Raw genomic sequence first — 12,029 nt, forward strand, 5'->3', positions numbered from 1 at the left:
TATAAGGTATATAGTAAATTGTTTTATCTTTCTGAACTTTTACAGTAAAGTTTGTTTTTGTTTGTTCAAAACCCGCGGAATCTTGTCGCTTTATTCCTAAAACTAGTGTCTTGAATCTCACCCTTTACCTACTTTAAACAAAACATTATTGAACGCTAAATGGATTTCCCCCCATGTCCCAAGGTCTGGCCAAGGATCAATAACAATATTGAATTCCTGTTTCCAAAGTTTCTATTGAATCAGCTTCCAACACCCTTTCCAGATCATAAACTCGCTGATTAAAAAAATTCTGATCTCTCCCTGGGTCTTTTGACAATTCTCCTAAATCTGTATCCTTTGGTTACTAACCCTCCTGCTGTTCAGAAAAAAAAATCCTTATTTGCTCTATCAAAACCCCTCATTATTCTGAACAGCACTGTTAAATCTCCCCTTGTTATGGTCTGGAATGCATTGGTTGAAAGGGTGATGGATGCAGAATCAATAGTAACTTTCAAAAGGGAATTTGCTAAATATTTGAAAATGGAAAAAAATGTACTGCTATAGTGACAGAGAAAGTGGCAATTGGATAGCACTTTCAAAGATGTTCAAGTGGCATTACCATCACTGAATCCCCCACTATCTGTATCCTGGGAGTTACCATTGACCAGAAACTGAACTGGACTAGACATATAAATTCTGTAGCTACAAGGGCAGGTCCAGAGTCTAGGAATCATGTGATGAGTAACTCACATCCTGACTCCTCAAAGCCTGTCCACCATCTACAAGGCACAGGTCAGGAGTGTGATGGAATACTCTCCCCTTGCCTAGATGAGTGCAGCTCTAACAATACTCAAGAAGCTTGACACCGTCCAGGACAAAGCAGCCCGCTTGATTGGCACCACATCCACAAACATTCACTCCCTCCACCACTGACACACAGTAGCAGCAGTGTGCACCATCTACAAGATGCACTGCAGGAATTCACCAAGGCTCCTTCGACAGCACCTTCCAAACTCACAACCACTACAACTAAAAGGACAAGGGCAGTAGAGAGATGGGAACACCACCACCTGGAAGTTCCCCTCCAAGTTACTCATCATCCTGACTTGGAAATATATCGCTGTTCCTTCACTGTTTCTGGGTCAAAATCCTGGAACTCCCTTCTTAACAGCACTGTGGGTGTACCTACACCACTTGGACTGCAGTGGTTCAAGAAGGCAGCTCACCACCACCTTCTCAAGGGCAATTAGGGATGGGCAATAAATGTTGGCCCAGCCAGTGAAGCCCACATCTCATGAAAAGAAAAGAGCAGCACGGGCACAATGGACTGAATGGCCTCATTCTGCATTGTAAGTTTTTATGTGCTGAATCTTAAGTCTGAAAAATTGGCAGGTTGGGGTCATATCAAAGGCTAAAATGAAAATAACCTGAAACAAGAACTGAACCCATCTCAAAGGAAACTCAACAGCTGAAAGGAGGCAAGAAGGACGTAATCTATGAAATAAGTCTCCTATACACCACTGTAAACATTCACTCTCTCCACCAACACCACGCAGTGACTGCAGTGTGTACCATCTACAAGATGCACTGCAGCAACTCAGCAAGGCTCCTTTGACCAGCACCTACTTTGAGCTCGATCAATCAGAAGGATAAGGGCAGCAGACTAATGGTAACAACACCAACAGCAAGTTTCCTTCCAAGTCACACACCATCCTGACCTGGAAATATATCGCCGTTCCTTCACTGTGACTGGGTCAGAATCCTGGAACTCCCTTTCCTAACAGCACTGTGGGTGTACCTACTCCACATAGACTGCAGCGGTTCAAGAAGGCAGCTCACCAGCATCTTCTTAAGGGCAATTAGGGTTGCGCAATAAATGCTGGCCCAGCCAACAATGCTCACATCTCATGAATGAATAAAAAAAGTGCTTTTGGCTTGTGGTCTAGGAGGGGCAGTAGTGTTTACTTCAAGCCCAGCAAAGCACGCAGTAAAACACCCTCCAGCCCTCACACCTGCTCAGCGACCACTAAGCCCCAGCTAGCAGCAGGTACCCCCAAGTATTCATCATGTGATTCCTTGCAATCTGGATCCTCCCCTTCCACCCTTGCAATTGGAACTGCCATCACAATTTCTTTCACTCGCCCGATGCATCTACCAGCTCTTGCAGGATTTGGTACGGTTCATTATATTCCTGATCTTCCTGACTTATGCATGTGCTACGGGTCAGAATAAAAACAGCTCGATTGAAAAATATAAAGGAGGAAATCTTACTACCGAGAAGTTCATCATTACTTCGCAAAGCATTTCTAAGGACTTGAATCTTCTTACCATTCTGTAGCACTGTCACGACTGACTATATCCTTACAGTATGCGTCCAGAAAGAGGTCTTTGTAAATTCTTCCACACAAGCAGTACATGTCAGGGGCAGGCTGCTCACATAAACTCAGGACCTCGAGCATTATACTTAAGGCTTTTTCTCTGTCACCTGGGTGATTCCTCCTGCAACGAGAAAAAACAATTGACATCAATTGAAATAAGAAAAGTCTTAAAAGAAGTAAAATCTTGCGTTTATATAGCAAAGCGTGGTCACTGTTATAATGTAGGAAACATAGAACAAATTCACTCACAGCAAGCGCCCACAAACAGCAATGTGATAATGATCAGGTTATCTGCTTTTGTGATGTTGATTGAGGGTTAAATAAATATTGGTGACCAGAGAGAACTCACCTCCTGTTTTTCAAAATAGTGCCATAGGGTCTTTTACAGTCACCTGTCTGTACACAATCTGTAACCTCATGGCCCAGCATACCCCCCACGCCACCATTACCATCAAGCCAGGGGATCAACCCTGGTTCAATGAAGAGTGCATGAGGGCATGCCAGGAGCAGCACCAAGCATACCTAAAAATGAGGTGTCAACCTGGTGAAGCTATAACACAGGACTACTTGCACACCAAACAGCATAGGCAGCAAGCGATAGACAGAGCTAAGCGATCCCACAACCAACGGATCAGATCCAAGCTCTGCAGTCCTGCCACATCCAGTCGTGAATGGATAATGAAACAACTCACTGGAGGAAGAGGCTCCACAAATATCCCCGTCCTCAATGATGGGGGAGCCTAGCACATCAGTACAAAAGATAAGGCTGAAGCATTTGCCACAATCTTCAGCCAGAAGTGCCGAGTGGATAATCCATCTTGGACTCCTCCAGAGGTCCCCAGCATCACAGATGCCAGTCTTCAGCCAACTCAATTCACTCCATGTGACATCACAAGAAACTGCTGAAGGTACTGGAGACTGCAAAGGCCTGACAATATTCTGGAATAGGACTGAAGACTTGGGCTTCAGAACTTGCTGCGCCCCTTGCCAAACTGTTCCAGTTCAGCTACAACACTGGCATCTACCCGGCTATGTGGAAACTTGTCCAGGCATATCCTGTACACAAAAAGCAGGACAAATTCAACCCAGCCAATTACTGCCACATGAGTCTACTCTCGATCATCAGTAAAGTAATAAAAGGGGTCATCAAGTGCTATCAAGCAGCACTTGCTTAGCAATAACCTGCTCACTGATGCCCAGTTTGGGTTCCCCCAGGGCCACTCAGCTCCTGACCTCATTACAGCCTTGGCTCAAACATGGACAAAAGAGCTGAACTCCAGAGGTGAAGTGAGAGTGACTGTCTTTGACATCAAGGCAACATTTGACTAAGGATGGTGTCAAGGAGCCCTAGCAAAACTGGAGTCAATGGGAATCAGGGGAAAAACTCACCACCAGTGGGAGTCATTCCTAGCATAAAGGAGGATGGTTTATTGGAGGTCAATCATCTCAGTTCCAGGGCACTACTGCAGGAGTTCCTCAGGGTAGTGTCCTAGGCCCAATCATCTTCAGCTGTTAAATGACCTTCCTTCCATCATAAGGACAGAAATGGGGATGTTCACTGATGATTGCACAATGTTCAGCACCATACACGACTCCTCAGATACTGAAGCAGTCCATGTCCAAATGCAGCAAGACCTGGACAATATCCAGGCTTGGGCTGACAAGCGGCATATGACATTCATGCCACACAAGTGTCAGACAATGACCATCTCCAACGAGGGAGAATCTAAACATTGCTCTTTGATGTTCAATGCCACGACTATCACTGAATCCCCCATTATCAACATCCTGGATGTTAACCATTGATCAGAAACTGGACTGGAATAAGCATATAAATACTTTGGCTTCGAGAGCAGGTCAGAGACTAGGAATCCTCACCTCCTGACTCCCCAAAGCCTGACCACCATCTTACAAGGCATAAGTCAGGAGTGTGATGGAATACTCACCAATCGCCTGGATGAGTGTAGCTCCAACAACATCCAAGAAGCTTGACTCCATCCAGGATAAAGCAGCCCACTTGATTGGCACCACATCCACAAACAATCACTCCCTACACCACCAATGTCAAGTTGCAGCAGTGTGTACCACCTACACTGCAGGAACTCAAAAGACTCCTTAGATAGCACCTTCCAAACCTACGGCCAGTACCACCGAGAAGGACAAGAGCAGCAGACACATGGGAACACCATCACCTGGAAGTTCCCCTCCAAGTCACTCACCATCCTGACTTGAAAATATATCACCGTTCCTTCACTGTTGCTGGGTCAAAATCCTGGGACTGCCTTCCTAACAGCACTGTGGGTGTACCTACAATACATAGACTGCAGCGATTCAAGAAGGCAGCTCACCTCTACCTTCTCAAGGGCAACTAGCGATGAGCAATAAATGCTGGCCCAGCCAGCAATGCCCACATCCCATGAATGAGGAAAGTAAAAAATTTACCTGGGTGGCAAGGGTGGGGGTGGTGGGCGGAGGGGAACCTGCCCCGCGTGAAAAATCCAGCCCTATGAGTGGAGGTCTGTAAGTGGGGGTCTGTGAGCAGGTGCCTGTTAGCTTGGGGCTCTATATACAGGGTCTATGTTTGAGGTTTTATGAGTAGATAGCCTTTGAGTGGGGGTCCCCCTTTTACCTTTTCTAAGAACATAAGGATTAGGAGTAGGAGGAGTGCATTCGGCCCTTACAGCCTGTTCCATCATTCAATATGATCTTTGATGGCTTTGACTCCATTTTCCTATCTGCCCCCCCATGGCCCTTAACTCCCTTGTCAATCAAAAATCTATCTCAGCCTTGAATATATTCAATTACCCAGCCTCTATTGCTCCTTGGGGATGAAGATCCCAAACACTAAGGACCCTCTGAGAGGAGAAATTCTTCCTCATCTTCATGTTGAATCAGAAACCCATTATTTTGAAACTGCTCTCTAGTTCTAGATTCCCCCACAAGACCAAATATCCACTCAGCATCTACCTTCTCAGCCCCCTCAGATTATCTGTTCCAATAAAATCACCCCTCATTCTTCCAAACTCCATAAGCCCAACCTGCTCAATCTTTCCTAACAGCGCAAAGCCCTTATCCCAGGAATTAGCCTAGTGAACCTCCTCTGAACCGTTTCCAATGCAAGTATGTCTCTCCTTAAGTAAGATGACCAAAACTGGACACAGTACTCTCAGTGTGATCTCATCAATGCCCTGTATGGCTGTAGCAAGATTTCCCCACTTTTATACTCTATCTCACTTGCAATAAAGGCCAATATTCTATTTGCTTTCCTATTTACTTGCTGTACCCACATGCTGACTTTCATGTAAAAGGTCACTCACATTCCACTGTACTGAAGTACTCTGTAGTCTCCCACCATTTAAATAACATTCTGCTTTTATATTCTTACTGAAGAGTGGACAATCTCATAGTTTCATATATTATACTCCATCTGCCAATTTTATGCCCACTCAATTTATTTATAGTTGCTTGCTAGTACAGAACTCAAGCAAAAAAGGCACATGCTACTGAAGTTTTTTATCTTGCACTCATCAGGACAGAAGCAGGAATGCCAAATTTCAAAGGGAACAACAATTTATACCGCATGAGAAAAGGGGTGCCGATTGATTGGCAAGTCGGCTCTGATTTGTCAAGATGTTGCTATGGGGAATGCACCAGGAAGCTATTGTCCGCTAGGCTTTTGATTATCAAAAAAGGTGCAATATCTGGACATATTCTTCTTGCCAGCAGAGGGCAGGTCCCTGCATATGAATAGATTCAGCTTCCAGCAAGTGTAAGTGAGGCACATTGCGAGCCTGACTGATAATCTTAAATTGTTGTTAGCGTAATTCTCAGCACACTTGGGATTCTTCAGCAATTGCTATCCAATCACAGAATCATATCTAACATTAAACATTATGTTCCGAGTTTTGCAATCATGGGTTGGTTGTGTGCAGTTAGTGCTCTGCTTATGATGAACATCCGAAGGAACATGCTGTTTGATACAATCCACCAGTCATTGGGAGTATTCCCAACTGAGACTTCTTTCCTTTGCTATTTCTTATCCACACCCAAACTGATTCTACATCTTGATCTTCTGAACCGAGATCATTTCTCATTATTGTACAGATTTCATCCTTATTAACGGAACTACCACACCTCCTTTTCCTTACCTCCTGTTCTTCTGAAATGTCAAATATCCTTGAATATTGAGGTTCCAGCTTTGGTCACCTTGCAACAATCTCTAAAATGCCATCATAACGTATTTATTTCCAATGGCACAATCAGTTCACCGATCTGGTTAAAAATGCTGTGAGCATTCAGATAAAGAACCTATAATCCTGCCTTTTTACCATTTTTCCCTATTCCGACCTTATTTTCTAGCCCTGACAAATTTAGATGCTAACAAAGAAAGAATTGTCTGATGTTCGTTAATGAGGATTGCTTAACAATTGTTGGGAAATATAAGGCTGATGTTCCCCTCAATTAGGGCTTCCTTTAAACTGGTTTCTGGTTGGATAGGCAGGAGTAGAAACTGCTGAGGGAAACAGTTCCTGAAACTTATGGAACAGTCAACTGCTTCTTCTTAATCAGACTTCCAGTAAACTTCCTTCTTAGTAAGCTTCATCTTGTAAGAGCGATATCAAGTCAGTTAGGCCTAATTTGGTTCCTTAACCTCTCGACACAGGTCCAATCTAGTGGCTAGTGTTTCAGTTCATTCAGTGGCTCACCAGGGGTAAATTCTGTGCTTTTTCTTCCCTCAATATAAAGGATTTGTCAGTTGAAGGGAGATATGGCTGGTAATAGTCAGCAGGAGATTTCCTTGGTTTTGTTGAAGCTGAGCCATGAGGCCTTGGATTCTGGTGTAAGTGTTGAGTACACTCAGTGCCAGGCCCGTCCAACTGTATATCTCTATGTTCCCATGCCTACTGGTGGATGGGAAATACCCAGGGGGTGGGAGAATCACAGATGCCACTCATAAAAATAGCTCCATGATTATAACTAGATCAGGTGCTTGACCAGTACATGGCTTTTCAAACTTAGGCACCAGTCAGATGGGAGAGAACAGAACAGAATCTGCAGAGTTTTATCCCGATCCAATGCCTATAGGGCTGTCCAATATTTCCCTTATGCTTTTGATCGGTAACGAACCTTTACAACTGAGTGGCTTGCTAATCCACTTCAGAAGATATTAACTGATTAAAGGGGAGAAATTCAACTCATGGTCATCCATCTTGACTGAAAAATCAGTAGCCAAGCGTTTACAAATTAGGGGGAGTGGCACCCTGGCTGTCGTATTGGCACCCAAGTTAAAGCACATTGATGTGGCCCTGTAAATGGGTGAACAGCCTGTCTATTTAAAACATGTGTAAGGCTCCTTTTCTATGCAAATCAGTTCATACGTCAGTTTTGGGCCCCAATGAGAAATTCAACTACAAATAGGTACAGTTTGTGCTGAGCAAGCTCCACTTAGTTCCAATAGGGATGGAGCAGTTTAACCAGTGGTCCTTAAAGGGACCGCTAGAGGCCACTCAAAATGTTGGCACGAAAGGTTTTGCAGGTGATATTTTTCTGGAGCCACGAAGAGAAGTGGTTCTCCTGGCTCCACAACAACACCTGTAGCTGTTGCTGGCCTAGGCAGGCTGCCAACTCCTCCCCAAACCTTTCGCCTCCCCACTCCCTGAGCTGATCATTATCCAGCTCAGTGTCAGAGCTGGCTGGAATAACTCAGGCCTTGACTAGCAGCTCCAAGGGGATGCCCGTTTGGTACCAGGGTTTACCACTTTCATGAGGCCTGATGTCAAATGTGGTTTGGTCATAGCCTGGCATGGACTGGCAATGGGACACTCACTCCACCAGCTGATTGTTCTTTTTCGACCAGAGTCAAATCTCCCCACACAGCACCCCCATTTCCTCCCAGCCACCCCACTCCAACTAAGAGTCAACTGGGTACTGTGGAACTAAATTCTCTTCTAGTCCTGCTATAGGTAGGGTGTTTGCAGTCCTTTCCCAAATGATAATACTAGCACACTAACATTTTAACTTCGATGGTCATTCTTTTTCCTGATTCCGGATAACAATTTACTGATGAGAAAGCAGTAAGTTTGATTCTGCAGTTAGGGAGAGTTTAACCAAACAAACTCTGAACGTTCCTGCCAGCGCAAGCCATGACAGGGTATTAATATCTCTCACTGATCTTTAGAATTGAATCCTGATCTTAGCAGTGAATACCGCTCCTTGTTCCAGCACACTGATTGAAGATGGCCATTTATGCCACAACCATTCCAAATGCCAGCCCTCCCTTATCAAACTGCATTGAAAGGCAGCTGGCCAAAGCAATACGAGGCTGTTGGAAAATAAATGCAATAGCAATGGGTATAGCCCATTGTGCCTGCCTGGCCATTCAATCAGATCATGGTTGATTTGCCCCTCAAACCAATTTTTTCCTCTGTTCGCCAAATCCCTTACCTCACAAAAATCAATCCATCTCAGTCCCGCCAGCTCCAATTGTTCCAACTTCCACAGTCTTTTGGAGGCGAGAGTTCCAGATGTTCATTACGCTTCAGGTGAAAAATTGCTCCCTGATGTTGCTCTTGACCATCTAGTTCTAATTTTAAGGTTATTGTACTTGATTCCCAAACCAGGGAAATAGTTTTTCTGCATTGACCCTCCTGTCAAATCCTCCTGACATTTTAAACGTCTGTCATAGAAATCAGCTCCCTGTTAATTTAACGGTTGCAAACCTTTCAGAGCAGGAAGGCTTCAGCTTCCCTCCCTGGTCAGAGGGTGAATCGGTCGACCTCAGTCGTGAAGGAATTGAGATGCTGCAGCTGGGGTGGGATTCCACGGGGTGGCAGTGGACCTGCCCACACAGCAGAGAGTCGGGAGTAACCCTACCTTGGCTGGTGCTGGAAGCCCCGACTGCATTTCACGAACGTTAGGCAATTAACTGCCTGCAGTCCAGGCGTTCACCTCTTTAAGGGATCTCATCTGATTGTCCAGTAGCTCTTCAGTCCTCACACGCCACGTGGAGCGGTGGCCAATGCCAGGACTGTAAACATAGAGTGACAGCAATCATGGAGCAGACCACAGAACCTGTATAAATGGGTCAGGTTTGCTGGGGCCATTCATGTTGGATCCGGCAAGGGGGGAGCAATTCCTGAGAGCTATAGGGCCTTTCCTAGTGGGCAGCCATTGCTGCTGTGGTGGGAGGTTTGCGGGGAGGGTGCCTGCTCAGGAGGACTCCCCTCCCCTCCCCTCCACCCCTGAGCCCGCAAGGAAGGCACCAGACTGTACCCGGTCTTTGCCCAACATGGTAAAAAAAAACTTACCCACTACTGGGAAAACGTTAGAGGCAATGGGAAGAGGGCCTTCAGTGGCCCTCTGCACCCGATTGAGGGAACTGGCTTTGGGTCAGGCAGGCGCTGAAAGCCACTCCGCTGCCCTTGTTTCCAAACCCCCTCCCCCACTGTTCCCACAACCTGCATCCCACAATCACCATCCCGCTCTCACTCACCTTTGACCTGGGGTTCCCCAGCAATCCTGCTGGCAGCTGCCTACACTCCCAGTGGCACTGACAGTGCCAACGAGGGGGCTGTTGGCCTCTGATTGGACTTCCACTGCCCAGGTCCTGAATCCTGGGGAAGGCCTGCCGGTGACCAATTAAGTGTCTGAAGGGTATTTAACACGGTTGGGACCTCCCACATGGAAGTGACAGAAGTTCTTCGAACAAAGGGCAAGACCACCATCAGGTTGATTAAATCCTGTCTTATGTTTATGAACTTATGAGGAGACTTTATAGACTCATAGCTTGTATTCCCTTGTGTTTGCATTCCCATTAGTTAAGAATACTATGGAGTGAGGTGTTTAAAGTGATAAAGGCATTCAACAAAAGTAATACCGGGGAAAAAAAAATCTGACGAGGGAATCCAGAACAACGGGATGCAATTTTAAAAGTAAAGGTTTTACTAAGTCGAAGAATTTAGGAGTGAAATCAGAAAGTTCACACAAAAGGATAGTGGAAATCTGAAAGTCACTCCCCAGAAAAGCTGTGGATACTGGGAATCAGTTTGGGACTCAAGACTGACATTGATAGATTTTTCTTGGACAAGAGTATGGAAGGATGTATAACAAAGGCAGGTAAAAAGGTGTTGAGATACAGATTATTCATGGTCTAATTGATTGGTGGAACAGGCTCAGGGGATATCTCTGTTCAAATATATTAACTTTTGAAGCGATCAGTCAATCATGTGACATGACTAGAATCCCAGGTTTTACCAAGTCTAACTGCAGCCTATGACACAGGCCTATAAATGGAGTGTTCTTCTGACTATATGTGGCTGCATTTTAATAACTGAACATAATTGGTAGCCATATGCCCTCTCCCCTCATTCAGTATTAATTTAGGAATTACTTTACAATAAATGACAAGACCAAAGGATTTAATTTGTATAAATACATAGAATTTACAGCACAGAAACAGGACATTTGGTCCAACTGGTCTATGCCTTCTCTCATCCTTTATCATTGAACTCCATAGGCTTCACCTTCTACTCCTATCGCTCTCATCTGTTTATCCAGCTTTCTCTTAAATAATTGATGGTGAATAAAAATGCCTCCGAATACAAAAAGCAAGGTGTTCTCCCAACTGCCTCACAGTGAAAACTGTACCTGTTCAGTGCAAATGCATAGTGAAACTTGATGTTGTGCTGATTGGCCAGGTCACAGGTCGGCAGCATCTCGAGGGTCTCCACCAGCTTCACCATGCCATCATAATCCTGTCAGAGCAAGAGTGAATGACAAAAAAACACTGAAGACCAAAACAAAAACTTGACACTTAAAAGCTTTTTAAAAGATTAACTAAAGCAGGTAGTGGGGCTTGAACCCACAATACTTGGAGCTATCAACTGAGCCGTGACTGGCGTCATTTGAAGATAGTGGATTGTGGTCTGAGGTTTGAGGATAGGTTAATAACAAACATACATTAATTCAAAATCCTTCCATGTAGTTTTGCTCCATCTTCCATCTGCAATCTCCTCCAGTTCTATATCCCCTCCCAAATGCAGTCTCTCTTTACCCCACTGCCGGTGGTCAAGGTCTCAGCTGACAAACACTCATACACTTTGCACCTCCCTTTCTAAACTCCCCTGACTCTGTAACTATCTTCCGGGTGGGGTTTGGCCTCTCTCCAAATTTTCCTGGTCCTGCCCACGACAATGCCCACAGGATCGGAAAATCCTGCCACTCATTTTAAAAAAAAATCCTTGAAAGACATTGTTAACCATGCTTTTCATTAATGTTCCTAATTTTTTCGTTGCTGACTCAATAACAACAATTTGCATTTATATAGGATTTAACATAGTAAAATGACCCAAGTCATTTCATAGGAGCATTATCAATAGGAATTTGACACTCAGCCACATAAAGCGATGTTAGAGCTGATGACCAAATGTTTAGTCAAAGTTTTAAGGAACATCTTAAAGAAGGAAGGAGACTGTGTGGAGTGGTTAAAATCAGGGATGCTTGAGAGGACAGAATTGAAGGATGTTAGGTATCTTGGAAGCTTTTTGGACCAGAGGAAGCCCGCAGAGATGTGGAGGTGTAAGGCTGTGGAGGGGTTTGGAAAACAAGGACGAGAATTTTAAAATTGAGGCGCTGCTCAGTTGGGAGCCAATGTAGGTCAGAGAGCACAAGAGT

At 44.8% G+C, this 12,029-nt stretch overlaps 1 protein-coding gene across 1 annotated transcript in view; it reads right to left on the bottom strand.

The window, feature by feature from the left end:
- map3k15 (mitogen-activated protein kinase kinase kinase 15) overlaps positions 1-12,029 on the bottom strand; it is a 175,424-nt gene that overhangs the window by 100,620 nt on the left and 62,775 nt on the right. The window contains exons 5-6 of the mRNA XM_041210936.1: positions 11,004-11,110; positions 2,308-2,478 (exon numbers count right to left, since the gene is read on the bottom strand). Coding sequence (XP_041066870.1) covers positions 2,308-2,478; positions 11,004-11,110 — 278 coding nt within the window. The remainder of the gene's footprint in view (positions 1-2,307; positions 2,479-11,003; positions 11,111-12,029) is intronic.

Source organism: Carcharodon carcharias, chromosome 18 (genome assembly GCF_017639515.1).
Source record: "Carcharodon carcharias isolate sCarCar2 chromosome 18, sCarCar2.pri, whole genome shotgun sequence".
NCBI classification, from domain to species: Eukaryota; Metazoa; Chordata; class Chondrichthyes; order Lamniformes; family Lamnidae; genus Carcharodon; species Carcharodon carcharias.